At 49.5% G+C, this 27,895-nt stretch overlaps 2 protein-coding genes across 2 annotated transcripts; one reads left to right on the forward strand and one right to left on the reverse strand.

Moving 5' to 3' along the window:
- Nucleotides 1-6,710: 6,710 nt before the first annotated feature.
- On the forward strand, nucleotides 6,711-10,243 carry Nhp2 (NHP2 ribonucleoprotein). The gene is made up of 4 exons (XM_021213397.1): nucleotides 6,711-6,933; nucleotides 7,044-7,113; nucleotides 9,336-9,441; nucleotides 9,888-10,243. The coding sequence occupies exons 1-4, from the start codon at nucleotides 6,774-6,776 to the stop codon at nucleotides 10,011-10,013; spliced, it is 462 nt and encodes a 153-aa protein (XP_021069056.1). The 5' UTR covers nucleotides 6,711-6,773; the 3' UTR covers nucleotides 10,014-10,243.
- Nucleotides 10,244-11,158: 915 nt separating this feature from the next.
- On the reverse strand, nucleotides 11,159-23,625 carry Rmnd5b (required for meiotic nuclear division 5 homolog B). Its single transcript, XM_021213253.2, has 10 exons — nucleotides 23,360-23,625; nucleotides 17,013-17,198; nucleotides 15,472-15,617; nucleotides 15,213-15,353; nucleotides 14,296-14,396; nucleotides 14,032-14,198; nucleotides 13,046-13,211; nucleotides 11,913-12,015; nucleotides 11,669-11,823; nucleotides 11,159-11,586 (listed from the first exon to the last, which is right to left on the reverse strand). Exons 2-10 carry the CDS (start codon nucleotides 17,149-17,151, stop codon nucleotides 11,523-11,525), a joined length of 1,182 nt encoding a protein of 393 aa, XP_021068912.1. The 5' UTR covers nucleotides 17,152-17,198; nucleotides 23,360-23,625; the 3' UTR covers nucleotides 11,159-11,522.
- Nucleotides 23,626-27,895: the final 4,270 nt, after the last annotated feature.

The following is a 27,895-nucleotide window of genomic DNA, read 5'->3' on the forward strand; positions in this document are numbered from 1 at the left end:
CACAGTGGGCTTTCAGCAAAGGGGCATTGAAACTGGGGAGATGGTTCAGTGGGTCAATGTTTACTGTGTAAATGTGAGAACCTACATTCAGATCTCTTGGGCAGCTGCATAAAACAGCCAAAGCAAGAGGCAGATCACTGTGAATTCTGAGGCCAACCTGGGCTAAATAGCAAGTTCTAGATCAGCCCGGGTTTCACAGGAAGACTCTGTTTTATGAACAAAACAAAAACAAAGCAGATCTCTACATAAAAGCCAGGCACAAGGGACTGGAGAGATGGCTCGGTGGTTAAGAGCACTGGCTGTTCTTCCAGAGGACCGGAGCTCAATTCCCAGCACCCACATGGCAGCTCACAGCTGTCTATAACCCCAGTCCCAAAGGTTCAGACATCTGCACTCAGATACACATGCAGGGAGAACACCAAACACACATGAAAATAAATAAATCTTATAGACAAACAAAAACAAAACAAAGAAGCCAGGCACAGCTGTACATGCTTGCAAACTGGGCAGAGAAAGGAAACTCTTGGGGAGCTTGTTATCCAGCCAGTCTAGCTGAAACAGTGGGGTGGAAAGCGGTGGAGGACACCCGTTGCTGGCCACTGGGCCCTACATGCCTGTGTGGACTTGAGTATGTGTATACACGCCACAAGATAAATAAGCAAGCAAAGAAACTAAAAGATCTGTCAGCCTTTAAGGCATGGCTCCAAGCACCTGTCTTATATAATGCCATGACAGGCCACCAGAGAGAATGAGGCATTTTGAGGAAAAAGCAGAAACCAAGCAAATGGGTAAGGCAATGCTTCCAATAGGAGGAGAGACCCAGGCAGCGTTCTGAAGAAGTCGTCTAAACCGTGACAAATAAGAAGGGAGGGATGCAGGGAGAGGAACCCGCTGGTGCAAAGGCTCCAAGCTGAGAAGAGGGACCACTGTTCTCCCAGGGACACACAGGGATGGATCTGTGTGGGACTGCAGAGAAGCAGGGGCTTTCACATCCTGGCATGGGGTTCAGACAGAGCACAAACCGGAAGTCAGCACATACAGCTAGTGTGACAGTTGGGGTGTGTCTGGAAAGGAGGGGGATGAGTCTTCAAGGAGAGTGAGTTGGCCAGAACTCTGCATATATTAATGACCCCAACTCTACACACTGATGCAGAGGGTACAGGCAGAAAGGGGCAGGAACCACACAGCGGAGGGACGGACTGGGGCAGGCTAGCCATCCCCACTGCAGAGGGCAGGGAAGGCGAAAGGAAAGGAGGAAACCAACCATGATACCCCAGGCGGAGCACCCCTGGATGCCTTGTCATCCAGTGCCATGGCGTCTCCTAGTCCCCTGATGCCAGCTTCTTGTAACTACAGGAGAGTAAAGAGATGATTCATTTCTTGGGCTGTAGGAAATAGCTCCGTGGTTAAGAGCACAAATTCTCGGGAAGAAACTGCTACTGCTCTTCCACAGGTCCTGAGTTCAGTTCCCAGCAACCACAGGGTGGCTCACAACCACCTGTAATGGGATCCAATGGCCTCTTCTGGTGCGTCTGAAGACAGCTACAATGTACTTTGAAATGTAACAAGTGCTTGTGATACCAAGGGAGTCTGAAGGCCAGCCTGCACAACATGTGCTCTCCCATGCAGCCTTATGACCCTTCTGCCACACGTAAATGAAATGATTCCTTTTTGGCAAATGAGAACCGGTTTCACAAGTTCCTCACCAATGCTTGCTTTTATCTAACTGCCAGGAATCCTCTTAGACTCCAGCTTGAGCTCATTTCTGAATATTCGGACTGCCTTTTGCCTTTTGGAGTTTGGAGAATTTACATTCCTCTGGGCCTGACAAACATATATCTTTAAAAGAGAAAGATACTCCGTTTCAAAAATAAAGTCCAACCTTCTCTTTGGTAAACTCAGCAAAGAGGACAAAAGGGAGGCCAAATAAGTAAAGGCAGCAGCCCCCCTGGCCGTTGTCCCCCCAGTTGCTCCAGAGCGGTCTACCCTCCAGGCTTCTGGGTCCTCATCGCATAGCGCCCGTGAAAGCCAGAGTCCACAAACAACACCAGTTCCGCCCTTCCACCACCCAGCCCAGAAACCGGAAGAGGCGGCGACAGGACAACCTACTGACTGTCCCTCCTCCCTGCTCAGCGGAGGGAAAACTAAAGCTGGTTTGCTCACCTCTGCGGAGTCACCGAGCAAGCCAGAGCTCCCAAGCCCAACAAGTGGCAGGGACACGGTGCAAGAAAGGAAAGAGGGGAGATTTGGGGTGTCGGTCAGGGGACGCTCTGTCTCCAGTCAACCCAAGAAAACTGCCAGACCCTATCTCGTGCTTTTTGAATTCTGGAGGCTGACTGAAGCCTCCTCCTGTGTCTACACCCTTCTGGGGAACTAGTCAGACTGCTTCTCCACTAGGAAGGCAGGCAGGGCCTGGCTTACCCAGCAAAATAAAACACAGCTACTTTGCCACCTTCTTATGTAGCCAAGAATGACTGAAGCCAGATCCTCCCGTTTTAGGATTACAGGCTCAAGTCACCATATCCAGCTTTATTTTGTTTTGTTTTGTTTTCTGGGACTTGACCCCAGAGTTTTGTCTATGCAAGCAAGCAGCCTACTGACCCAGCTCAACCCCATTTTAATTTTTTTTTTTTTTTTTTTTTAAGATTTACTTAGGGGTGGAGCTGGAGAGATGGCTCCGTGGTTAAGAGCACTTGCTGCTCTTGCAGAGGACCCAGGTGCAGTTCTTAGCACCCACATGGTGGCTCACAAACATTTCTTTCTTTCTTTTTTTTTTTTTTTTTTTGGAGACAGGGTTTCTCTGCATAGCCCTGGCTGTCCTGGAACTCACTTTGTAGACCAGGCTGGGCTTAAAGGCATGCGCCACCACGCCCGGCTCCTCTTCTTCTTTTTTTTAATTTTAAAGATTTATTTATTTATTATATGTAAGTACACTGTAGCTGTCTTCAGACACTCCAAGAGGGCATCAAATCTTGTTACGGATGGTTGTGAGCCACCATGTGGTTGCTGGGATATGAACTCCGGACCTTCAGAAGAGCCATCTCACCAGCCCTCACAACCATTTCTTAACTCCAGTTCCAATGCTCACTTCTGGCCTCCGTGAGCAACACACACACACACACACACACACACACACACACACACACACAGTGTATATACATGCAGGCAAAATATTCATAATGATAAAATGAATAAATCTTTTTTAAAAAAATAGATTTTAAAAAATCTGAAGCCGGGCGTGGTGGCGCATGCCTTTAATCCCAGCACTCGGGAGGCAGAGGCAGGTGGATTTCTGAGTTCGAGGCCAGCCTGGTCTACAGAGTGAGTTCCAGGACAGCCGGGGCTGGGATTAAAGGCGTGAACCACTACGCCCCGCTTGACTCTAACTTTATTACACCTTTCTGGCAAAACAATTAAAACCATCTCCTAGCCAGGCGTGGTGGTACACACCTTTTATCCCAGCACTTGGGAGGCAGAGGCAGGTGGATTTCTGAGTTTAAGGCCAGCCTGATCTACAGAGTGAGTTCCAGGATAGCGGGGGCTATACAGAGAAACCCTGTCTTGAAAAAAACAAACAAACAAAAAAACAAAAAACAAAAACAAAAAACCACCATCTCCTTAAACTTTCTTCCTAAAATGATTTGAATCAAATGAACAACTCTATAAAGTCATTAATTCCTCTAAACAGCATTAATTCATGAAAGTTCATCTTCATGTTATTTGTAGGAAATTTGCCCCAAAGGGTTGGCTGATGCCCAGGAATCATTAAGGGATGTAATAGTGGCAGGAAGGCATATCGGCATCAAGAAGCAACCCTCGGACGAAGTCCCTGGGCCATTGCAGCCATGCAGAATAATCGGCCACCTCCAGGAAACTCATTTGCTTGCCATAGCCTTTCCTGGATGGCTTCTGTCATATTTAAACCTTCTTAACCACGTATCTATGGAATTTCTATTTAGTACTTTTGGATTAAGGTGGGCCTCAGATAACTAATGCCACACGGAAAACAAAACCCACCATTGATTGGGTCTACCCTACAAACAGAGAGCAATGTCAGCCACGGCTACCGGTAATTTCAGGGCTTTCCAGAAGGTGGCGGTATAAGAAAGGTAGTAGATTAGGACAGAAGCTGCCAGACCTCTTCCACCACCACCACCCTGCAAGTTCTGGTGAAGATGGACCATCAGAAGCTTGGGCAGTAGAGGGGCCACCTTTCTTCCCTGTCACATTATATGGGTATTTTCCCCACCCTGTCACAATGTATGGGTATGTGCAGACCTAACATCAGAAGACAGGTGAGTTTCAGAAGTCACCCTGGCTGTCTCCCTAAACTAGCTCTCCCTCAGATTCAAATCAGCTGGCAAGTATTAAGCATTTGCTGTTTAAATACGTGATTTCCCCACCGTTTAGTAATCGCTTGCTGAGACACATTCAGTCCTCCCTACAACCTGAAAAAGAGAGAGGATTACAATCTTTACTAGGCTCCCCAGTGCTCCTTCCTCCGACAGCGTTCCCGGCAGGCTTTCTTGGCAACTCAGAGAATGTATCCCCCAATCTGGCATATTCTGGTCCTCTTGCTGCTGTCCAAGTGGTGGCTGGAAACTAACTCAACTATCTCACAGGTCTCACGGTTGTCAATCAGGGATGGGTAGGTTCTCTGTGTCCTTCACATAACGGAGATCTAAATGTGGGCCTGATTTTTGGCATCTGGCACTCAGGATCCTCCTTCATATTCACCCTTACCAGCTTCAGTCCCTCTCAGTCACAAGGCTGAGGTCCCTGTTTCGTGTTGCTCCAGGGTCCCAGGGTTCTCATTAGCTGGACTCATTGTCCAGCACATGTCACGTCACCTCCCTTCCTACCTTTCTGGCTCTTCCGATTGACTTTTAACATTTAACAACTTTGCTATTTTTAAAGATTTATTTATTTTATTTGAGTACACTGTTGCTGTCTTTAGACACACCAGAAGAGGGTATCAGATCCCCATTACAGACGGCTGTGAGCCACCATGTGGTTGCTGGGAATTGAACTCAGGTCCATCTGGAAGAGCAGTTAGCGCTCTTAACCGCTGAGCCATCTCTCTAGCCCAACATTTAACAACTTTTGATTGACTTAATTTCATGTGTGTGAGTGTGTTGCCTGAATGCACATCTGTGCAGCACATGCACGCCTGGGGCCCTTGCAGATTAGAAGTTTTCAGATTCCCTGACGCTGGAGTTTTTTTTTTTTTTGGTTTTTCGAGACAGGGTTTCTCTGTATAGCCTTGGCTGTCCTGGAACTCATTCTGTAGACCAGGCTGGCCTCAAACTCAGAAATTTGCCTGCCTCTGCCTCCCAAGTGCTGGGATTAAAGGCGTGCGCCACCACGCCCTGCTGGAATGATGATTTTGAGCCAGCATGTGTGTGCTAGGAACTGAACCTTGGTCTCTGCAGCAGCAACAGATCCTCTTAACCACTGAGCCACCTCTCTACCCTCCAGATTTATGTGTGTGTGTGTGTGTGTGTGTGTGTGAAGACAGGGTTTCTCTGTATAGCCCTGGCTGTCCTGGAACTCACTCTGTTGATCAGGCTGGCCTTGAACTCAGAAATCCACCTGCCTCTGCCTCCCAAGTGCTGGGATTAAAGGCTTGCGCCACCACTGCCCGGCTTTTTTTTTTTTTTTTTCTTTGCGGTTTTTTGAGACTGCTGTTTCTGTGTAGTCCTGGCTGTCCTGGAACTCGATCTGTACAACAGGCTAGCCTCGAGTTCAGAGTTCCTTTTGCCTTTGCCTCCCAATTGCTGAGATTAAAGGTATGTACCATCACTGCCCAGCGAAAGTCACTATGTAGACCAGGTTGACCTAGAACTAAGAGATCCCCTTGCCCCTGCCTCCTCACTGCTGGAATCAAAGTTGTGCGGTTTCTAGTTTGTGCAACAGAATCTAGGAGGGTGAAAAGACAATATGGAAAAACTTGCCGGGCGTGGTGGTGCACGCCTTTAATCCCAGCACTCGGGAGGCAGAGGCAGGCGGATTTCTGAGTTCGAGGCCAGCCNGGTCTACANAGTGAGTTNCAGGACAGCCAGGGCTACACAGAGAAACCCTGTCTCGAAAAACCAAAAAAAGAAAGAAAGAAAGAAAGAAAGAAAGAAAGAAAGAAAGAAAGAAAGAAAGAAAGAAAGAAAGAAAAATGAAAAAACTTTCAGGTGTGCCAGGGTTTACCTAACCAGCAGCAGCAGGTCACAAGGAACAGGAGCTCAGGGGACACACTTCCGTTGCATATTTTGTTCTTTTTTGTTTTTGTTTTTTTTTTTTTGAGACAGGGTTTCTCTGTATAGCCCTGGCTGTCCTGGAACTCACTCTGTAGACCAGGCTGGCCTCGAACTCAGAAATCCACCTGCCTCTGCCTCCCTAGTGCTGGGATTAAAGGCGTGCGCCACCATGCCAGGCTATTTCCTTCCACCGGCTCCGCATCAATTTCTCCGGGCCCCGCCTCTTTCCCTTTGGGCCCCACCTCTCGGCCTCAGGCCCCGCCCCTTTCCCGCTGGAACCCGAGTTCTAAATTCGGCTTCCCCGGGTTCCCGCTATAGAAATCCAAATCCCGTGCTTAGATTGACCTTTAACCCCGCCCCCATATCCAAAATCCCGCCCCTAGAGATCTACTTAGAGATTGGTCGGTGCAGAATATTTCGTTTCCCAATTGGTCACAGGGTAGGGCCGCTTCATAACCCGGAAGTGATGTCGGAGGCGGCGACCGCGTGGTTCCCCGATGCCCCGACGGAGTTGTAGCTGCTAAGATGACCAAAGTCAAGGCGGTTCCCGAGGAGTCCGAGGCGCAGGCGGAGGGCTGCAGTGAGGAGCGCACGTACAAAGAGCTGCTGGTCAACCTGAACCCCATCGCGCAGCCCCTGGCTTCCCGCCGCCTGACGCGCAAGCTCTACAAGTGCATCAAGAAGGGTGAGGCGGGCGCCCGGCGATCGCGATCGCCGCCCGGGGCTGGTGGCTTGGGTGGCCCGGGGTCGAGCCTCGTGAGCGAGGTCTCGGCTCACGCTTCTCTCTCTCTGTAGCTGTGAAGCAGAAGCAGATTCGTCGCGGCGTGAAGGAGGTTCAGAAATTTGTCAACAAGGGCGAGAAAGGGTAAGAACCCGCCTTCCGCTGCCTTTTAAGTTTTGTGCGTTTTTTGGTTTTTTTCCCCCCAGTGCCGGGGATTGAACCTAGGGCCTTGTGCACGGTACACAAGTACTATGGCACTAAGTTTGAACTATTAACTGGTTAAGAAATTCCATCTACTCAATAAAGGTGAAGTTGACAGACCAGTCAGGTAGTCAACTCCCTGCACTACCAGTAAATGGAACTCCAGGTAAATGACAGGGAAGAGAATAGAAATCCAGCCCGTGTAAACTACAGCCCTGTCCGTTCCCTCTGTCGAATGGCACGACTTTTTCAGGCTTTAGGCAACGTGCTATATGTAGAGAGGCAGGGGAGAAAGGGCTAGCCTCCGAAGCATAGCTAGTTTAAGGCCATCGAGGTCTATGAAAAGGTCTCAAAACAAACAAAACTCCCAAGAGGATAGAATAAGCCAGTGATAATAGACCTTTAATCCCATCAAAAGCAGATCTCTTAAGTTTTCGGCCATGACTATGTATAGAGGCCCTGTCTCAGAACAACAAAGGAAGAGAATGAATGAAGGTTTATTTGGGGTGAGGGGGTGGAATCCTGCCTCTTGGGCAGGGCAGCATAGTGGTTACATAATGTAAGTGGTGACACCTTTTAAGTGCATGAATGTTTTGCCTGCATGTATATGTTGGTGCATCACTGGTGCCCTTGGCAGCCAGAAGGCAAGGTGTAAGGTCCCCTTGGCCTGGAGTTACAAATGGCTCCCCAGCCCTTGTGGGCTTTCTAAGGAATGGTAGGTATAGTGTTCTCAGAACAGTGCAAGGTGAGGAGTGACGTCAGGGAAGAATTTGGAGAGGCAAGGCAGACTTAGGAAGCTGTTGTGGCCCAAGTCAGGTGATGGGCAGGAGCAGTGGATTTGAGAGACAGTGACATGCGTGAGACTTTGCATGCTAGTATGGGCTGTAGTGTGACTGCAGACAGACAGTGGAGGAAAACCAGGTTTGTGTGAAAACATCTTAAGTGTGGTCTTATTACGTGTCGGTGCCAGCTTGCATGTGTATGCACACGTGCACTCTGGTACCCATGTGGACACCAGCGGACAACTTGGAGAGCTGATTCTCTTCTACCATTTGGGCCCCTGGGATTGAACTTAGGTGGTCAGGCTTGGCAGTGAGTGTCTTTACCCTTATAAGCGTCCTGAGTTGACATGGAAAATGCCCTGGACATGCTCTGCTTAGCTAGTCTACAGGCAGATAGATGATTGTGTTTTGGTAGGGCAGATGGGGGCTGGTAGCTTCAGGTGGCCCCTGGCACCATGATAGGTCAGGAAGGCAAGGAGAAGGGACTATAAAGGACAGCAAAGGAGGGAGCAGGCGGAGAGGACCAGCTCTGTGCCAAAGGGAATGGAATATGCAAACAAATTTTGTTTCCCACCCTTACAGAACATTCTTCCTTCTGTGCGGATCTTCAGGACTTCTGGGTCTGGTACACTGACAGCTCTCAGCCATGGTTGAGGGCGCTGGCAAGCTTTCTCTTGGGATAGAGCCTGTGTGTTACTCAAACACTTAGGTGTGATCCCTGCCAGTCTCTCGGCTTTGTTCTCTGAACCCCCTCCTCGTTATCTATTACAGAAGGCAACCAGCCCTTCAGTACCACCCTTGGCCTTATTCTGTCCCCACACATGTCATTCTGGGATTCTCATGGCACTCAAGTTCAAGGGTCATCTCCTGGTTGGAACATTACTGGCTCTAAGGAGAGCCAAGTTCCTATTTCTTGGTATTTTTCCCATACCTCATCTGTCCCAGCACTTCACCTCTAGTCACATTCGGTAGCATTTACATGCTATCAAGTAGAGACCATGTCCCCAGAGTAGTGCATTTGCCAAACATGACTTTATACTCTCTTCAGAAGTTGGAGGCTAGCATTAAGTGTGGGGGTCCTTGGTTGGCGTGGGGCATCTTATTGGACTCTGTGCTCTCACAGCCTGGCTGGAGGTAGCTCTTAAAACTGAAAGGGAGCCGGTCGGTGGTGGCACACACCTTTAATCCCAGCACTTGGGAGGCAGAGACAGGCGGATTTCTGAGTTAGAGGCCAGCTTGGTCTACAAAATGAGTTCCAGGACAGCCAGGGCTACACAGAGAAATCCTGTCTCAAAAAACCAAAGGGAAAGAAAAAAAACAAAAAACCTGAAAGGGAAAGAGAGGGAGCAAAGGGGAAACCGATGGTGCTTTCTCTCGTTGCAGGATCATGGTTTTGGCAGGAGATACATTGCCGATTGAGGTGTACTGCCATCTCCCAGTTCTGTGTGAGGACCAGAACTTGCCCTACGTCTACATCCCCTCTAAGACGGTGAGAAGCTCATGCCCACCCTGCCCCACTCCCATCTTGGCCCTAGGGAGGCTATTTGAGGAAGTATCTCAGGTGTTGGAATTCTCAGGTCTGGGTGGCTTGAGATCCCATCTCATCCTGGGACTAAAGTGCATAGCACATGGCTGGCAGGCTTCCTTCCTGTAAGATGGGAATCGTCTGTGTGCTGAGACTATTTGAACGTGTGTGAAGGGTGTCAGGGACTTATACAGCAGAGGTACTGCCCTGCCTGCAGGGCTACCCTCAAAGGCTGTGTGGGAATACTCAGGATTGGCTTGGAGGACCATGGCTTGAGAGCTTAGTGTACATGATGGCAAACACCTGAAGTATTTTTAAATGTAATGTTTATCAACGGGACATGACTTCGTGCCAGGTTAGGCTGGTAGGCTGTGACCCCTGTTCCCAGCAGCTCTCTTCTTTCTGTGTAGGACTTGGGTGCAGCCACAGGCTCCAAGCGTCCCACTTGTGTGATCATGGTGAAGCCCCATGAAGAATATCAGGAGACCTACGACAAGTGCCTGGAGGAGGTGCAGGCACTGCCTACACCTCTGTGAGAGACTTGGGCTGCAATCCAGCCCTGTTCCAAGAGATCTGGCTGGCTGCAGGCAGCTGCCTACCCTAACAGCATCTCCCTGATTTCTGGCTGTATGAGCCTTCCCAGGCAGCTCCAGCAGCTGCTGTTGGAGGTGGAGCCAGCATATCTGCCATCATTCCCATCTTCTGAGCTTTGATGAAGACAGTTCCAAGAATATGGGATAGAAGTAAATGCTAAGGCGAAAATGTGGCAAGCGTGTGGGTGTTTTTTAAGAGCCAAGAAGTTGGCAGGAGGAGCGAAAGCAGCCTTTCAGCACAGAGCCTCAAGGGTGTACCTGGCAAATGTTCTGCACCGTCTCCATAGCCCACCCGTCTTCAGGTCCCACTCTAGGATAGTTGGGATGAGGAGATGAGGCAGCAGGGCCCAAACCCCACTTCACACACCTCCAAGAGCCTTACATACCGATAGAATTAGTTTGCCCGTCCATATAAGTTTTCAGTAGGCCAACCCTGGAGGGGTTGGAGGTCCTGGGGGCTGGAAAGATGACTTGGCAGGTAAGAGCATTTCCATAGTTCCTAACATGCACATTGTGACTCACAACTATCTGTAATTCCAGTTACAGAAAACTGAAACTGGTTTTTTTTTTTTTTTGGTTTTTTCGAGATAGGGTTTCTCTGTATAGCCCTGGCTGTCCTGTGTCCTGGAACTCACTTTGTGGACCAGGCTGGCCTCGAACTCAGAAATTCGCCTACCTCTGCCTCCCGAGTGCTGGGATTAAAGGCGTGCGCCACCACGCCCGGCTGAAACTGGTTTTTGAGGGCACCAGGTGGCAGACATACTTGATAAGCAATATACCCCCACACATAAAAACAAACCCCAGGGGAGGGGGAAAAAAAAAAAAACCCAAGTCCTCCCACTTGACAGGACTTTGAAGCATTTTATATTTAATGTTTCCTAAAGCCCCACACTGGATTAGGATGCAGAACAACCAAGTTGAATCAGAGGAGTTTGGGCTTACTAGTAAAGTCTTACACAGTACATGGGATCTGCCCAGATCTGCTATCCTAGAGCTTCCCCAACCTGAGATATCAGATGGCTATGGTTTGGTAGCTGCTGCCACCAGACCATGCCCAATAGCTTATAACAAGACCATGCAATCATTGGTAAGGAGAAGGGCTATGAATATATTTGCTCAAAGTTATAAAACAGCATTCGGTTCTAACGGGCTATTTACAGTGGAGAATGAATGGGTAGATACAGTTGAGACTGTACAGTGGAAGGAGGGTTGGCCACAGCTGGAAGCCCCTTTGATGGTCAGGAACAAGTGTAAACAGAAAGACACCAGAAACAGAGTAGCCAGTCCCCCTTGAAGGTAAGGAGCCATAGGCTGGTTCACAGCCTTCCCTGGCCTCTGCCTAGACAGGTTGGGTCTCTTGGTAATTCTGGTCTGAGAGGCATCAGTCTGCTGAAGCCAGTCCCCCCACAAAGGCCCATGAGTGGATCACACCTTCTAGACTGTTCCTTGGAATCAGAATATGATGCGTTTCCCATCTGCTGGATTCTGTTCCATGGGACAGTAGGGACACTTTAGCCTGCAAGGAAAGGCAAAAGCAAGAACGTCTCCGGGCTGCCCAGGAAGGTCAGGCCAGGATGGAAGCAGGCAGGGGAACTTACTTTCCTCCATTGATGAGTTTGTTGAGTGCATCTCTGGAGATGACGTGGCCACAGATGAGCTTGATGGGGGGGTTGGAATCTGAGGTCTGCTGTCGCAGGATAGGGCATGCAAACACGGAGTGGTACCAGCACTTCATGCCCAGCTCGATCTCGATCTGGGGGTAGCAGAAGGCTGAGTTAAGTTCTTGTTTGAGCTGTGTGCCCAGCACCTGCTTCTGAGGGCACCTCCCCAGCCTGCTCTTACCGGCAACTCATCCTTGTGACTCCACACCCCAGTGCACTGCCTTTGTTCGATCACAGCTTTAATGTTCATCAGCACCGGCAGCGCCACACAGCCAGAAGCGAAGCTGAGAAACAGAGCAGAGACTGAAGCAGCTGGGATCACAGGCCCAGCACATTGTCCCAGATAGGACTGGGGACAAAAATTCTAAAGTGGGATAAAGTCAGATTGGCCCCTGAGAATACAAATGTGTACTTATATATGTGTTTGGACCACATGCATGGCTGTGGAGTGTCAGCTCTCCTGGAACTAGCTAGTGAGAGTCTCCATGTGGGTGCTGGGAACCAAACTTAGGTCCTGAGCAAGAACAACAAGTACCATTAACCCTGAGTCATCTGCGCTGCTCCTAAAAAGCCACTAGCAACGTACATAGATAGGTATGTTGAACTCTATTTGCTCTGGTGCACCCCCAAATTTGAAAAGTTCTAGTAAAGAAATCTGCAAGCATATGAAGTGTTCCTGTGGAAAGCCCCTGATTGGGGGACAGTGTTCAATTGAAAGAGCCAGAATCTGCCTGTTTAACCAGCTCTATTACTGTGGTACAAAGTAAGAGTGCCAGCACTGGGTAGCAGGGAGCCCACTGGCTGGAACCTTGGGTTGTGAGTACAGTACAGCTCTGCCCAATGCCTGCCTAGGGGCTGTGGTGACCTGACTCCACAGCAGTAATGTAGGCAAGTACAGCCTGTTCTCTACACTGACAGCTGTCCCCTATGGTGAAGTCACTTTCTGGGGCCAACCTAGGTGCTCTTTGTTCCTTTAAGAGCCTACAAGTTAGCTCATGGCAAAGCCCCACCTTACCTGCTAAGCTGGGTAAGAGGGTCTAGCCTGGGCTTGCTGTGAGGTGAGCAGTGCCTCAGCACCCTCCATGCAGGGGGTGCTGTCTTAGTGAGGTTGTGAGAGGGTGGCTGGATGAATGAGTGGTCTAGTTTCCCAAGGGAACGGTGCAGGCGAGGTGGCCCTGTCTGATTATAAAGCCAAGCAGTGTCTATCTCGAGGAAAGATGGTGAGCCAGCTTAGGTCTGTAAGCACAGGGAAGGACCAGCACAGTTGTCCCTCCCCGCCTTTCCCTTCTGCTGACCCAGGAGACTGGGCTGTACCTGACACTAAGTGGGGACTCCACTGAAAGTCCCAGGAGGGAGCATGCATCCCGAGTGAAGGTCTCACAGATCTCCGCCCAGTGGCTGTTGTCTAAGAGGTGGCAGTAGGGTGACTTCTCCAAGCCCAGCCGCAGGTACACCAGACTGCCCATCATCACCTGGATCTCTACAAGACAATGGGATGACAGCTGAGGGAAGGCAGAGCTCTGGGCCATTCCTCAAGGAGCCACAGGACTGCCAAGCCCTCTAATGTGCAGAGGACGGCATCTACAGGCTGCTGCAAACATGGAGGCAAGTGGGAAGGCAGCTGTTTCTGGCCTCTGGCCTTCTGACTACATCACAAGCATGGCTCTACTTGGCATAGAAGGTCTCCAGTCACTCTCCCCCAAGTTCTTTGAGCCTGGTGTCTGTATATAAAGCTGACCTTGAAAACAGTTGTCAGTCTGGTAAAGAAGTGTTGATAAAGTGAGGTTCAAACCCCCGGTATCACACTCACACTTACACAGACATACACAAATACAAATGAATAGTATCTCTGCTTGGTTTTATAATTTTTATTTTTTTAAATATTGTAGGCTGGAAAGATGGCTCAGGAGTTAAGAGCACTGATCACTCTTCCAGAGGTCCTGAGTTCAATTCCCAGTAACCCCATGGTGGCCCATCACCGTCTACCCTAACGTCTGTTGCCCTCTTCTGCAGGCATGCATGCAGGTAGACCACTGTAAGGTAATAATTGTATCACACCTTATGGTCTCTAACTCTCGAGTCAGGTCTTGCCATTGCCACGCTAGCCTACACTAGTATGACTAACATACACTAAAGCCATCCTCCTGCCTCAGCTGTGCTTTTGCTTTGGACTTCATTTGAGAGGCAAAAGAGAGTCAAAAATTTCTAGCTGTGGGGGAGGATCTTTCTGGTAAGAGACTATCTGTGGGTACAAAGACAGGCTGGAGCCGAGCGCTCGCCCCAGCACCCTGGGCACTTACCTCTCTGGTGTAGCCGAGCAAAGGGCTGGAAGTGCCGAGCATAGCTAAGGGCCTCTAGCTGCTTCTCGGGGCCTCCAGCTAGGAGGCGGATAAAGTGCAGCCGGTGCAGCTTGAACTCCAGTGAGCTGTTGAGCTCCAGCAGGCGCTGCCTGTGAGACACAGCCCATCTGGGGAGAGACAACACAGAGCAGTGGGTAGTGGCTGCAGAGGGCCCTAAGACAGAGAATCCCTAAGGCGCAGCTGGGATGAGTCAGGCACCCTTACTCCAGCGCAGGTCCTAGGTCTTGCTCGTGCAGAGCTTCCAAGATCCGATTCAACTCCAAGAAGGGCTGCTTGAAGTCCAGGTCCACATTCAGTGTCGATTCCTGGGAAAGATGCAAGGCAGTGTCCCCCAAATCCTTCCCATATTAAAACTTCATCAGCCAAAGGTTGGCTGGAGAAAGGCAAGGAATTGTGGTCTGCTGGTAGCCAAGAGCCCCTGTTGTTCGCTTTCCATCCTGCAGAGGCTAAACATCATCACTGGTCAGACAGTGTGACTCTGCACATAGTCTGCACTTAGACCTGACACTGAATGGCCTACCAAGAAAATGACTTTAATTCACCTAATTACCTTAAGGCAAAGACTCCTGTTAACCTGCTATATGTCATTTTGCTAATCCCCTAAATACAAAAGGAGAGCAAGCCTTGGCTTCTGCAGGCAACAGACTAACTAAAAATCAGTAACTTTGTTTTTTATCAGATACACTTAGAGCTACCTCCTACTTTGTAGTAGGGGAATCAAGTTCCTTTGTAAAATAAATATAAAGAATGTCAGTGACTAGTATACAGGAGGCCCATGCACAGCTACAACCCCAGACCTTGAGAGGAAAAAGGAAGACTGCCGGGAGGCCAGCCTGGTCTATTCAGCCAGCCCTTATCTCAGAAACACAAGAAACAGGATGTGGTTACAGCACTTAAGAGGCAGGAGGATTTCTGTGAACTTGAGACCAGCCTGGCCTACATAGCAAGTTCCAGGGACTGGCTGGAAAACTAGCAGATGAATGCAGTGGGCTGGGCATGGTGCTGTGTCACAACCATAATCCCAGAATTTAGAAGCCTGAGAAAGGAGGGTAACAATGAGGCTAGCCTGGGTTACATAAGCAAGACTATCTCAAACAGCAGGAGATAGGTGCCAACATTACCTGGCACAGCTCCTCAGCTACACTGAGCATGCCCTGCTGGTACAGGTGCTCCACAATGGCCATCTGCAGGATCTGCTGCTGCTTCTCACGGGAGTCCCACACAGCATCTGAGACCACGCCGCAGATCTCAGAGTCGAAGTTCTGACAGAGGAGAGACGCGTTTGTGACTTGGGCACTGATACATGTGTTCCTGCCACACCAGTACACATTAGCTCTGTGGTGTTCCCACTCCTAGACCCTGGACCACTCACACACTCACCCTGTCAATGGCTTTGCCCACTCGGGAGACGCTGCTGTGAATGTCCTTATGGTCGGAAGCCAGTTTCTGGACCGTGTCTTTGATCTTCCGACAGCACTGGGACATCACAAGGGAGAGCGTGGCTGAGAGAGGGGTCCCCTGGAGAGCTGTGGAGATAGCAGACTGTCAGGAGCAGGAGGCAGATCGTGGGCAGCTTCTGCAGCAGCCTGCCTGCTTCCTACTACACGTCTGTGGTAACCCAGAGGGCAGCCCTGCATGCCAGACCTAAACACCTGCTTCTAGTCTGTGCCCGGATGCTTATTTAATCTCACTGTGCAGCCCTGGTTGCTCTGGAACTCACTCTGTAGACCAGGCTGGCCCCTAACTCAGAGATTCTCCTGCCTCTGACTCAAGAGTGCTGGAATGGCCGGGCGTGGTGGCGCACTTGGGAGGCAGAGACAGGCGGATTTCTGAGTTCAAGGCCAGCCTGGTCTACAAAATGAGTTCTAGGACAGCCCAGGCTATACAGAGAGACCCTGTCTCAAAAAACCAACCCCCCCCCAAAAAAAAGTGCCGGAATCAGCTTCCTGGTACTCAGATGTCAGGGACTTGGAAATTGCCATGTCAAACAAGCCACTAGTTTGTTTACTTATTTTTAAGATTTTTAACAGCTGCAGGGCATGGTAGCATACACCTTTAATCATAGCACTTGGAAGGCTGAGGCAAGTGGAGTTCTAGGCTGGCCTGGTCTACATAGTGAGTTCCATAACAGCCAGAGCTATGTAGACAGACCCTATCTCGAACAAACAAAGATTATTTAGTTAGTTGCACAGGGGTTGGGGGACAGAACATGATACACACATGATGCACACAGGAGGGGAGAAGACAGCTTCCATGAGTTTCTCTCCTTCCACCATGTGGGTCCCAGGGATTCAGGTACTCAGGCTTGTCAGCAGGTGCCTTGTACTTGGTGAGCCATCTCTCTAGCCCACAAGCTAAGACCTTGGTGACTTCATTTTCTCAGCTATAAAAGTCTAGGTTGCTGCAAATTATGAGTTTGCAGCTATGTGCCTTGGTTTATCTTGTGTATTGGCTCTGTGCAGGCTTTCCTGGGAACTGGCAGCTTAACTCAAAGGTTACCCTGACCCAGCAATTCCACTTCTAGGAGAAATGGAAACACAGAAAGCCATGTGTGGAACTCTTTTAGCATTCTTCAGAATAGCACAGAAATAGCAACAAGCCAATTTCCATCCACTAGTAGGTACAGAATCCCACACCTGCATACAACAGGCTATCGGACAGCCATAGCAGATATGATGTGCTGATACATATTACAATAAAAATAAAACCTAGAATAAGTCCTCCTCAGAATAAATACATAAAAGTTTGAAAACAAACTGGCAATGTTAGTGGTTTCAAGTATATTAATCATTTCTGTCAGGTTTTCTGAAGGAGCAGAAGCTTCCTTTACTACCTTCAAGGAAGCTTAGGGATTCGTGTCCAAGACTTCACCACCCAGTAGGTGGCCGGTGCTCACATGGTCCCTGGGGATGGCCACCCACCTGCACTGGCTAGCTCGGCTCTCAGCTGGCCCACGTAGTGCAGCAGCTCCTCCAGGCTCTGCTCGCAATGCTGCCCATAGGTCAGGAACTTGTGCAGGACCTTGTCGAGCTCCCTCTCCACACAGGCACACTGCTCCATGGCGGCCTCTGCCTGGTGATGCCAACTGGGTCAGGCCAGTGTGGATCCTGGTGGGGTGGGGTGGCATGGAGGGGTGTTATGCTTCCCATAACGTTTCTTCAGATCCCCTCACCCCCCCCCGAATAATAATAAATCAGTTCCCCGATAAACAAGGACAGGGTTGTTTTGTACTGGTTTTGTACTGTGGTCACGCACACACTGTCAGCTGGGTGTGGTGATGCACGCCTTTGATCTTAGCAGAGGCTGGTGGATCTCTGTGAGTTCAAGACCAGCCTAGACTACAAAGCGAGTTCCAGGACAGGGCTGTTACACAGAGAAACCCTCTCTTGAAAATCAAAAACAAAACAAAACAAAATTACTGTCTCAAACTTTTTGCTCTGTTATCTTGGTATTACTTATATGTGTGCATGTGGGTGCCAGAGGAAGTCAGAAGCAGACTTCTGACGGACAGGCAGTGGTGGTGCATGCCTTTCTCTGTGCGAGCTCTATGACAGCCACAGTTACAGAGAAAGCATGTCTCAAATGTCCTCCCCCTCTCTTGGAGCTGGAAAGCTGCTCCATATGGGAGCTGAAAACCAGCGGGTCCTCTGCAAGAGCAGCAAGAGCCCGTGACTACCGCCGTCCTCCAGCCCCTTTCTAATGCACAGCCACCTTCAGTATCATCCTTTTAGACCGGGCTTCTCATTCCCTGGGCTGAAGCTCACCAACTGGGTTAGGCTGGCTGGCCAGTGAGCACCAGAGATCTTCTGCTTTCCAGCTCCCTAATACTGAGATTACAAGGATGAACCACCACACCCAGCATTTCTTTAGAGTGCTTTATTATATTTTATGTGTGTGGGTGTTTTACTTCATGTACATATGTGTACCGTGTATGTGCAATGTCTGCAGAAGCCAGAAGAGGGTACCGGATCCCTTTACAGGTAGTTATGAGCCACCTTGTGGACTGGAAAATCAGTCCTGGACCTTCTAAGTGCAGCCAACGCTCTACCTGCTGAGCCATCTCTCCCATTTTTTACAGGATTCTGAGTATCATATTCAGGTTTCACAGACCACCTGCTTCAGAGACTGAGCCTCTGACACACCCCCAGTTCCTCTCTTACTCATGGCATCCTCAGCGGGCTGTATGTCAGACAGCCTAGGCCCACACTGCATGTATTTTCATATACTCACTATAGCCACCTTCCCTTTCAGTCACTGGAACTGGTTTTTCTTTTTTCTTTTTGGTTTTTCGAGACAGGGTTTCTCTGTATAGCCCTGGCTGTCCCGGAACTCACTCTGTAGACCAGGCTGGCCTTAAACTCAGAAATCCACCTGCCTCTGCCTCCCGAGTGCTGGGACTAAAGGCGTGCACCACCACGCCCGGCTTGGAACTGGTTTTTCATGTACTGCAGGGAAATAAGCCATGAAGGCAGAATGGGTGTTAATTTCAAGTAGTTTCGGGAATAACTGCCTATTGTGGGAACTGTTTGCCCTCCTCGGCTGTCTGCCTACCGACAGTTCCTTGTATGTGGACAGCCAGAACCCTTGCTCTCACAGCTCCAGACCCCGGAGCATGATGTAGCCTCTGCATGGTTGAGTCCTCCAGCCCAACTCCCCTGTTGTTGCAGGCAGCCAGCCCCAGCCTAACCTACATGATGCCCTCCACTCTCTCTGCTTCCTTAGTTCTGATCACTGAGTAACTGACAACCTGGGTCCTGCCTCCCTGCCACACCAGACACCCTCTTGCTCAGTTATGCCATGGACGGTGTATATGGTAGTTGTGTATGATGTGTGCATGTGTCTGAGGACAGGCACATAGTGACAGCCACAGTATGAGCAGAGGGGTCAGAGGCCAGTCTCGGATGTCAGTCCTCTCCTTCTATCTTGTTTGAAACAGGGTCTCTCTGTTGTTCACTACTGTATATTCCAAGCTACCCTGCGCTCGGGAGCATCCAGCAATTGTCCTGACTCTGCCTCCCATCTCACCATAGGAACTGAATGAACGCTGGGACTAGCTGTCCTCTACCATGCTAGAAATTCAAACTCAGGCCCTTATGCTTGTATAGCAAGCAACACTGAGCCAGCAGCCAGCCTAAAGTTAACCCCTTACTCCACCTCCCGCTCACTGCGGGCTCCCTCCCCTCCACTCTGCTGCCCTTTTTTTGAGTAGCCTGCAACATGGAGTATACAGACACTCCCCAGAATGTCAGCAACAGAGTAGAGCTTCTGCACCCGCACACAGGACTAGAAATAGAACTGAGTTATGTGTCCCTCCAAAGGGATCAATGAAGCCAGCTCTCTCAGAAGTGACATCACAGGAAGCCAGTGTCCATCGTGATCCTGGGATCTTCCCACTTCCTGTACCCTCCTAGTCCCACAGGCACCACCCATCTTGGCTTTCCCAGCTCAAACCTGTCTCCCTCCCAGATGGTGACAAATGACAGGGAAGCAGTGCTGGGCCCTGGCTGACACCATCTGACACACTAAAACTTGTGATCACATTGTCCAGAGAAATCAGACCCCTGAAGTCAGACTCTAAGGTTATATTATGGATAAAATGTAACAGGGACTCCCACTTAAAATGACATAGTTGTTTGGCTTGGTAATAGCTAAAATTCTCCAGAGGCTCATTAGGCGCTAGGCTCTGCTCCGGTGACTTCACCCATTGAGTCGCTCACTCCTCACAGCACTATGAGGTAGGTACAGTTATTAGACCCACTCTGCAGCTGAGAAAATGAGACCAGGAAAGATAAAACAAATACCCCAAGGCCGCTCAGCGGGGGGAGTGGAGGAGTGGGGACTGAGGAAGCCTGCTGTCTGGCTCTGGGCTGAAGCCTTCTCCTCAAGTACTTTGCACAACAGGACCAACAGAGCTGGCTGCTGTCCCAGCAGGAAAAGACAGCTGTGTGTGAGTACCACTGGGATGAACTCATCGGGTCTCTCAGTTATGACAACAGGAAGGGATTTTGTTTTTTGTTTTTTGTTTTGTTTTGTTTGGTTTTTCGAGACATGACAACAGGAAGTTAACTGGAGCAAGCACAACCACCAGCTAGGTAAGATGGCAAGAAAAATATGACTGCCAAGAGAGTCTGGATAACAGAGTCACAGTTTTTCAAAGATTAACATGGCTCAAGGACAGGACCTCATTGTGGTCAAAATGACTGGCTTTGCCAGATACCAACTGATACCAGGACTATCAGAGAGAAGCCTTGAAACTATGAAAAAAGTTGAGGATGAGCCAGGCCAATGCTCACTGGGTTACATGCTTGCCATCCAGCCTGGTGACCTGAATATGATCATGGGAACCACAGGTGGAAGGAGGGAGGACTCACGGAGCTGTCCTGACTGCTCGGTGCATGCCAAGGCAGTGAGGCCCACCCGCAATAAGTAAAGACATCAATTTTTAAAGCAGAGGAAAGCCAAGCGTGGTGGTGTATGCCTTTGAAATTAGTGGTAGGGAGGAAGAGGCAGACCAACCACTTTTAGTTCCTGGCTAGCCTGGGCTACATAGTAAGAAACTGTATCCTGCCCAGTGGTGGTGGCTCACACCTTTAATCCCAGCACTTGGGAGGCAGCAGGCGAATTTCTGAGTTTGAGGCCAGCCTGGTCTACAGAGTTCCAGGACAGCCAGGGCTACACAGAGAAACCCTGTCAGAAGAAGGGGGAGGAGGAGGAGGAGGAGGAGGAGGAGGAGGNGGTGAGTTGACTGGCCCCCAGGAAAGAGACCAGGGAAGTTGCTGTGCGGAGGGAGAAAGAGGTGAGGAGGAAGAGAAAGAGAGAGGGAGCACTCAGCTTGAAGCCAGCAAGGGCACTAGGAGGAGAGAAATGACAGGGAGGAGGAGGAGGAGGATGACGAGGAGGAGGAAGAGGGGGATGGGGAGGGGGAGGAGGAAGAGGGGGATGGGGAGGAGGGGGAGGAGGAGGACGGGGAAGAAGAAGGAGGAGGAAGAAAGAAAGAAAGAAAGAAAGAAAGAAAGAAAGAAAGAAAGAAAGAAAGAAAGAAAGAAAGAAAAGAATCTCTGTGCATGTCCAGTAGACAATTTTTTGTTCTGCTTTTTAAAAACATATGTATTCGTGCTTCTGATTTGGGCAGAAGGGGTCACACATGCCACGCTCAGACAACTTTGTGCAGTCAGTTCTTCTTTCCACCTTTATGTGCGCTCCAGGGATTAAACTCAGGTCACCAAGACTATGTAACAAGTATTTGTACACACGGAAACATCTATGATGCTATTTTGTTGTTTTGAAATGGGTTCATGCTGGCCTCAACACCAAGCATGCCCTCTCCTGGGAACCCCCACCCCAACTGAGCCACACCCCAGTCCACTGTGCACCTGTTTTCAGATCTCTCTCTGTAGACCAGGCTGACCTGGAACTCAGAGATCCGCCTGCCCCTGCCTCCTGAGGGCTGGGATTAAAGGCGTGCGCCACCCCGTTCTAACCTCAGTGTTGTTTGAGTCACTATCTCCCTAGACTGACCAGACTGCCCTTGAGCTCATTTTGTATCTCAGACTGACCTTGAACTTGGAATCCTCCTGCATTAGCCTTCCGAGTAGCTGGAATTACATATCATCAGGGATGCATTCATTTTTAATCAATCTATTGATTTCTCAGGGCCAAGCCCCCACACATGCTGGACAAGTGCTGAGCCACTGAGAGTGTTACACCCAAAGCCCTTGCCTCTCTTCTTCATTTCATTACACCCACTTACTTCATAAGCATCCTCTTCACACCTCTGCCAACTCAAGTTAAACACTAGCTCCCAAAAGGTCACCAATCTCCTCTCTCTGAAATCCAGGCTGACCTTGACCTTGAAGCTCCACCTGCTGAACTAAAGGCATGTGCTACATCCCTGGTCACATGCGCCATTTTACATGGCTTCCTGGGCTCCAGCTCAGGCCTCTTCTCAGGGATCTTCCTTGTGCAGCCTTCTTTCCTGCTTCACAAATCTGATGTGTTTGGTCCCACACATTTCCGCATCCTCCTGACTGCTTCTTCAGATGTGTCTCCTCAACTGGGCTAGCAGCTAAGCAAAGCCCGGAGACCGCTCTCCTCCTCTCCCTCCCTGCAGGGCCTAGCCCATCCCTGGGCCGGGAAGGCCTAACTAATTAAACATTACCCCTATTTCCTAGCCTTTGGCTAAGAAGGCCTGAATCAAAAGCTTCCAGTGGGTAGAAAGAGGTATGAAGGAAATGTTAAAAACTTCACACTAGAGGGGCTGCAGAGATGGCTCGGTGTTTAAGGAGAAGTTGCTGCTCTTGCAAATAACCCAGGTTCTGTTCTCAGCACCCACATGACAGCCACAACCTCCTGTAACTCCAGTTCTAGAGACCCTGAAGCCTTCTTCATTCACTGCATCTCGTGGTGCACAGACACACACGAAAGCAAAAAGTTGCCATACACCTAGAAATAAGAAGTTAAAAAAAAAAAAATCTGTTGGGTGTGGTGACTCACACCTTTAATCCCAGAGCTAAGGAGGCAGAGGTAGGCAGATCTCTGTAACTTCAAACTAGCCTGGTCTACACAGTGAATTCCAGGACAACCAAGGCTATGTAGAGAAATGCTGTCATTGTCGTCGTTGTCTTCATCGTCATCATTATAAAAGAAAATAAATCTGAGGTTGGTGCATGACTTTAACCGCCCCCCTCCCCAGCACATGGGAGGCAGAAGCAGATGCATCTTTATGAGTTCAAGGCCAGCCTGGTCTACTTAGGAAGCTCCAGGCCAGCCTATGCTAAAAGAGACCCTGTCTCAAAGTCAACAACAACACAACAACCGAAAGGAAAACAAAAGTTCTATGCAAACAAACTCCCTTGTTATACTTACTCCAATGACTCTCCCCATCACTTGCCACACTCTACCACCACCGGACTTTCTGTTCTAGGGTACATCCGGTTTATTTCTGCCTCTATCCTCTCACACTCTCTCACATCTTCCCACGGCTGGCTCCTTATCTAGGTCTCCACACGAGTGTCATCTTTTCAAACCACAGTATCTAATGCCCTGTATTTTACCCTCAAACAAATCACATCCCTATAAATATTAGAAAGTTTCACATTGTCACTTCTTCACCTAAAACTGAAAGGACAGGAAAACCCACCATTTACCCTAGGGGCAAGCCACGACCCCGACTTGACCCGCATTATAGTGCAAAGACTGGCAAACTCCTACTTACTCCCAGAGACCCTCCTGCAGTGCTGCCGGGACCCCGCCGCCCACGGCTGCTTACCTCTGACCCTGTCAGGTGCACTAAGACGGGACGTCCGAGTCCGGGCGACTCCACCAGCCCTTGGCGGGTGTGGCCTACGACTGCTCCAGGCTTTGGTAGGGGCGCTCCGCACCCCGGGACCCGGAGCCCGCAGGCTGTCACCTAGTCTTGCAGCTCAGCCCGCTTCCGGCGCCGCTGTCATCGGAACCGGAAGGCGCGGCGGTTGCCTCTCGGGTGGGTCCGGGCTCGCCCATGCGCGGTGTCGCGGAGCGTGGGGAGACCGTGTGGCTCGCCCGCGGCTTTGCAAGGAGCTCGGCAGCAGTCAGCGCCTGCGCAGTGCCGGCACGCCGGGTCCCCGCGATCCGGAGCAAACCTGGGTTCCCGCGCGTCAGAACCACCCGAGGGCTGTTGCGAGTTTCTACCGGAAGTATTAGCTGGCGCACCTACATAACCCGAGCCCCCAACCACAATTCCTAGTCTTAAATGTCCAGGCTGGGATGGGGGACGCTGAGGCAGGACGAGCGCCGAGAGTTCCAGGCCAGTCTAGACTACAAAGCGACACTCTGGCTCAGAAAATAAACAAACGTGGGTATTGTGGTACCCGCCTATAATCTTATAATTATAGGAAGATCAGACGGCCAAGGATACAAAGTGAGTTAGGCCAGCCTGAGCTAGGACAGAGAGAGGGGGGAGGGAGGAAAGGAGGGAGGGAGACAGAGAGAGACAGTGAGACAGAGTTAAAGTGCACGCAGGTACCTTGGTCCAACCCCAGCACCCGAAAAAATAAAATTTTAAGAGACCATTACATGTATGTGGTCCAGTGATTAAGTATTTCCTGTGATGCTTTTTGAACTAGCAACTAATGTTTACAGGAAGAGTCTGAGGTAACGGGGAAAGTGCTTGCAAAACAGTGTGAGGGTCTAATTTGAGATCCCAGATACTGTCAAGAGAGCTGGCTCACACCTACTGGCGCGAGCCAGTAATTGCAGGACTGGGGTTAGCAGAGACTTAAGGATTCTTGTGCTTGCCTGCCTGCTAATGTAGCTAAAGAGCAGAACTGTAGGATCAAGAGAATAAAGTGGAGAGTGATGGAGCGAGACGCCCAAAATCCTTCTCTGCTCTCACACACTTGCACAGCAAGTACACCCCCCGTTCACATCACACACACACAATTTTTAAGAGTTCGGTTTTTGTCCTTACGGGGTCACCTAGCCCTATGCATCCATAGCCCCCGGCCCAGGGGCTCTCTGTAAATAGCCCATCTTTAGGGGCCAGATGAAATAGGGGTTGTATATATGCCCTAACTAAAAAGAGTGAAGGAGCCCGGTGTAATGGCACACACTTTTAATTCCAGCATTGCGGAGGCAAAGGCAGGCAGGTCTGAGTTTGAGACCAGGAAAGAAAGAAGAGAGAGAGAGAAAGAAAGAAAAACGTGCCAGGGGGAGACGAAGGGCCAAAAGGAGAGGAGGTGCTGATTTTCCAAACTAAAAAGGACTAAAAATTTTTTTCTTTTTACTCTTTTGAGAAAGGGTCTTCTGTACTCCAGACTGGCTTTGAACTCCTTACATCACGAAGGACATCTTTCCACCTTCTGTGTACTGCACCACCACCTGGGGTCCTCCAGCAACTCTTGCACTCCCCCCACCCCCTTTTTTTTTCTTTCTTTTTCTGTTTTTTTTGTTTGTTTGTTTGTTTGTTTTTCGAGACAGGGTTTCTTTGTGTAGCCCTGGCTGTCCTGGAACTCATTTTGTAGACCAGGCTGGCCTCGAACTCAGAAATCCACCTGCCTCTGCCTCCCAAGTGCTGGGATTAAAGGCGTGAGCCACCATGCCGGGCTTATTTTTTTTATTTATTTTTAAAGATTTATTTCTTATTATATCTAAGTACACTGTAGCTGTCTTCAGATGCACCAGAAGAAGGCATCAGATCTCATTATGAATGGTTGTGAGCCACCATGTGGTTGCTGGGATTTGAACTCAGGACCTTCAGAAGAGCAGTCGGTGCTCTTAACCACTGAGCCATCTCTCCAGCCCTTTTTATTTTTTAAATGAGAACATTGTAGCTGTCTTCAGACACACCAGAAGAGGGCATCAGATCCCATTACAGATGGTTGTGAGCCACCATGTGGTTGCTGGAAATTGAACTCAGGATCTCTGGAAGAGCAGTCGGTGCTCTTAACCGCTGAGCCACCTCTCCAACCCCCAGCTTCTTTTTACGGACGGTTTCCCTACAGCCATTACATGCTCCTCTTTCCGCCTCCTCCACCTTGTACAATCTAGCTTTGTTTTCTTTACAGCCTTGGCTTGAAATCATGTGTTTATGTGTTGATTTTGCTTTCTTGCCCCTATCTCCGCCTCCCCAACTTTTAGAATAAAAGCTCCATTGGGCTCAGGACTTTGTCCTCCTCGCTACTGGAACAAAGTGAGCACAGAGATGCTGGGAGCTGACCAACATTCTCTGCTCAATAAAAGAGGAAGCTGTGGCTCACAACCTGATGAAACACAGCAGGGAAGAGGGCGTTGCAAAGAGGGAAGCTAGCCCGCAGGGGCATCGTGACCCCCGCATCCTGGAGATGCCTGGCGGTGTCTCAGAGCTTGGGTGGTCCCAGCCCCACGCGGAAGTCGCGGGGGCGAGGAGTTGAATGAGCTCTGCTTAGGGCGAAAAGCCAGAGCTGAAGAACCCGAACCCCAGCCGGCAGGACCTCACAAGCTTTCTAGAAAGCCCCAGGCTTTCCCACTTCCTCTCCCAGGCTGCCTCACCGTCAAGCAGGGTGTGAACAAAGCCGGCTTCTACCAGAACCTGGAGCGTCTCACATTTAGGCTTTTGAACCCTTGTCACCACATGGCGGGTCTCCCGTTCTGAATTATTCTGCATTTCTCCTGTGCACGAGTTTTCCTATTCGGGTGATTCTGTTTCTCTTCCCTCGTTCAGACTGGACTTTCGATTTTTGTTGGAGGAGTTTGCTTTAAGTGGAATAACCAAAAACTGTTTCTTTAGTATTTCCTTTCTTTTGGACCAGTTTCCTGGGAATTTTTTTTTTTAATTCAAAAAGAATAATAAAACGAAACTAGGGAAACTTCAGTTGGTAAAATGTCATGCAAGCTTGAGGACCTGAGTTCAATTCTGCCACCCATCAAAAAAACAAAAAACTTACTGTAATGCAACCACTGGGGAGGCAGACAGTAGGTTCCTGGGTCTTGAGGGCTAATGAGCATAGCTAAATTAGTAAGCCACAGATTCAGTGAGAGCCCCGCAAAAAAGATGGAAAGCAATTTAAGAATATACTCAATGTTGACCTATAATTCTACACACACAAAACAGAAAAACTTTGATGCCTATTTTATACAAGGTAGTGCCAATTGTGGCTTACTTTGCCCCATATTCAGAAATCAAGCCAAACAGCTCTGGTTAAATTGTGTTCCTTCCATAAGCCTTCCCTTTATCCTGTGTGATTTTTGCAAAAATATGATTTATTTCTGAATCTCCACATATATATATATATATAGAGAGAGAGAGAGAGAGAGAGAGTGAGAGAGCGCTGTGATTAAATACTCCCTCATTTTAAAAAAAGGGGGGGAACCCCTACAAAGCATTTTGAGAAAGTAGCCTGGGGACTATAAATGATGCAGACTTACATTCAGGCAAGACACACATGTAAAAATAAAATCCTGTTAAAAAGTGGACAAGTGGGCTGGTGAGATAGCTCAGTGGGTAAGAGCACCGGACAGCTCTTTTGAAGGTCTGGAGTTCAAATCCCAGCAACCACATGGTGGCTCACAACCATCCTTAACAAGATCTGATNCCNTCTTCTGGAGCGTCTGAAGACAGCTACAGTGTACTTACATATAATAAAAATAAATAAATCTAAAAAAAAAAAAAAAGATCCGTTTAAAAAAAAAAAAGTGAACAAGTGCTGGGCAGTGGTGGTGCACGCCTTTGATCTCAGCACTCAGGAGGCAGAGGCAGGCAGATTTCTGAGTTCGAGGCCAGCCTGGTCTACAGAGTGAGTTCCGGGACATCCAGGACTACACGGAGAAACCCTGTCCCCGAAGCACCATGGTGTGGCCTGCATCCTCCCTGGAGGGACAACCCCTATGCCCCCTCAGGATCAGCATCTCCTCGACTCAGGCAGGTTCTTCCCTTTCTTCTTGCTCTCCTGACTTGTCTCAATCATGGAGGCCTCTGTTGATACCCCTGCACTGTATTTACGATCTTCTGGATCATCTATCCTGTTTAAAACTATGTATCTTATGTGTGTAGGTGATTTCTCTGCACATTATGTCTGTGCCAGTGGAGGCCCGAAGAGGGCCATGGTATCCCCCAGGCTTGGAGTTACAGGTGGTTGTGAGCCACTTTGTAAGTGCTGGGTAGAGAACTGGGGCCTCTGGAAGAGTAGTCAGGGTTCTTCTGCTGAGCCATTTCTCCAGACCTGTGTCCTCTGCAACCCCTCCCTGGGTTTGCTGTCTAGAACATTCACTAGTATAGTCACTAGTGTAGACTTGTCTCCCTCCTCCACCGGAAGACGTCTTCCTTCCCTGTGAACTGTATTTGACCCAT

The sequence above is a fragment of the Mus pahari genome, chromosome 14 (assembly GCF_900095145.1).
Source record: "Mus pahari chromosome 14, PAHARI_EIJ_v1.1, whole genome shotgun sequence".
NCBI lineage: Eukaryota > Metazoa > Chordata > Mammalia > Rodentia > Muridae > Mus > Mus pahari.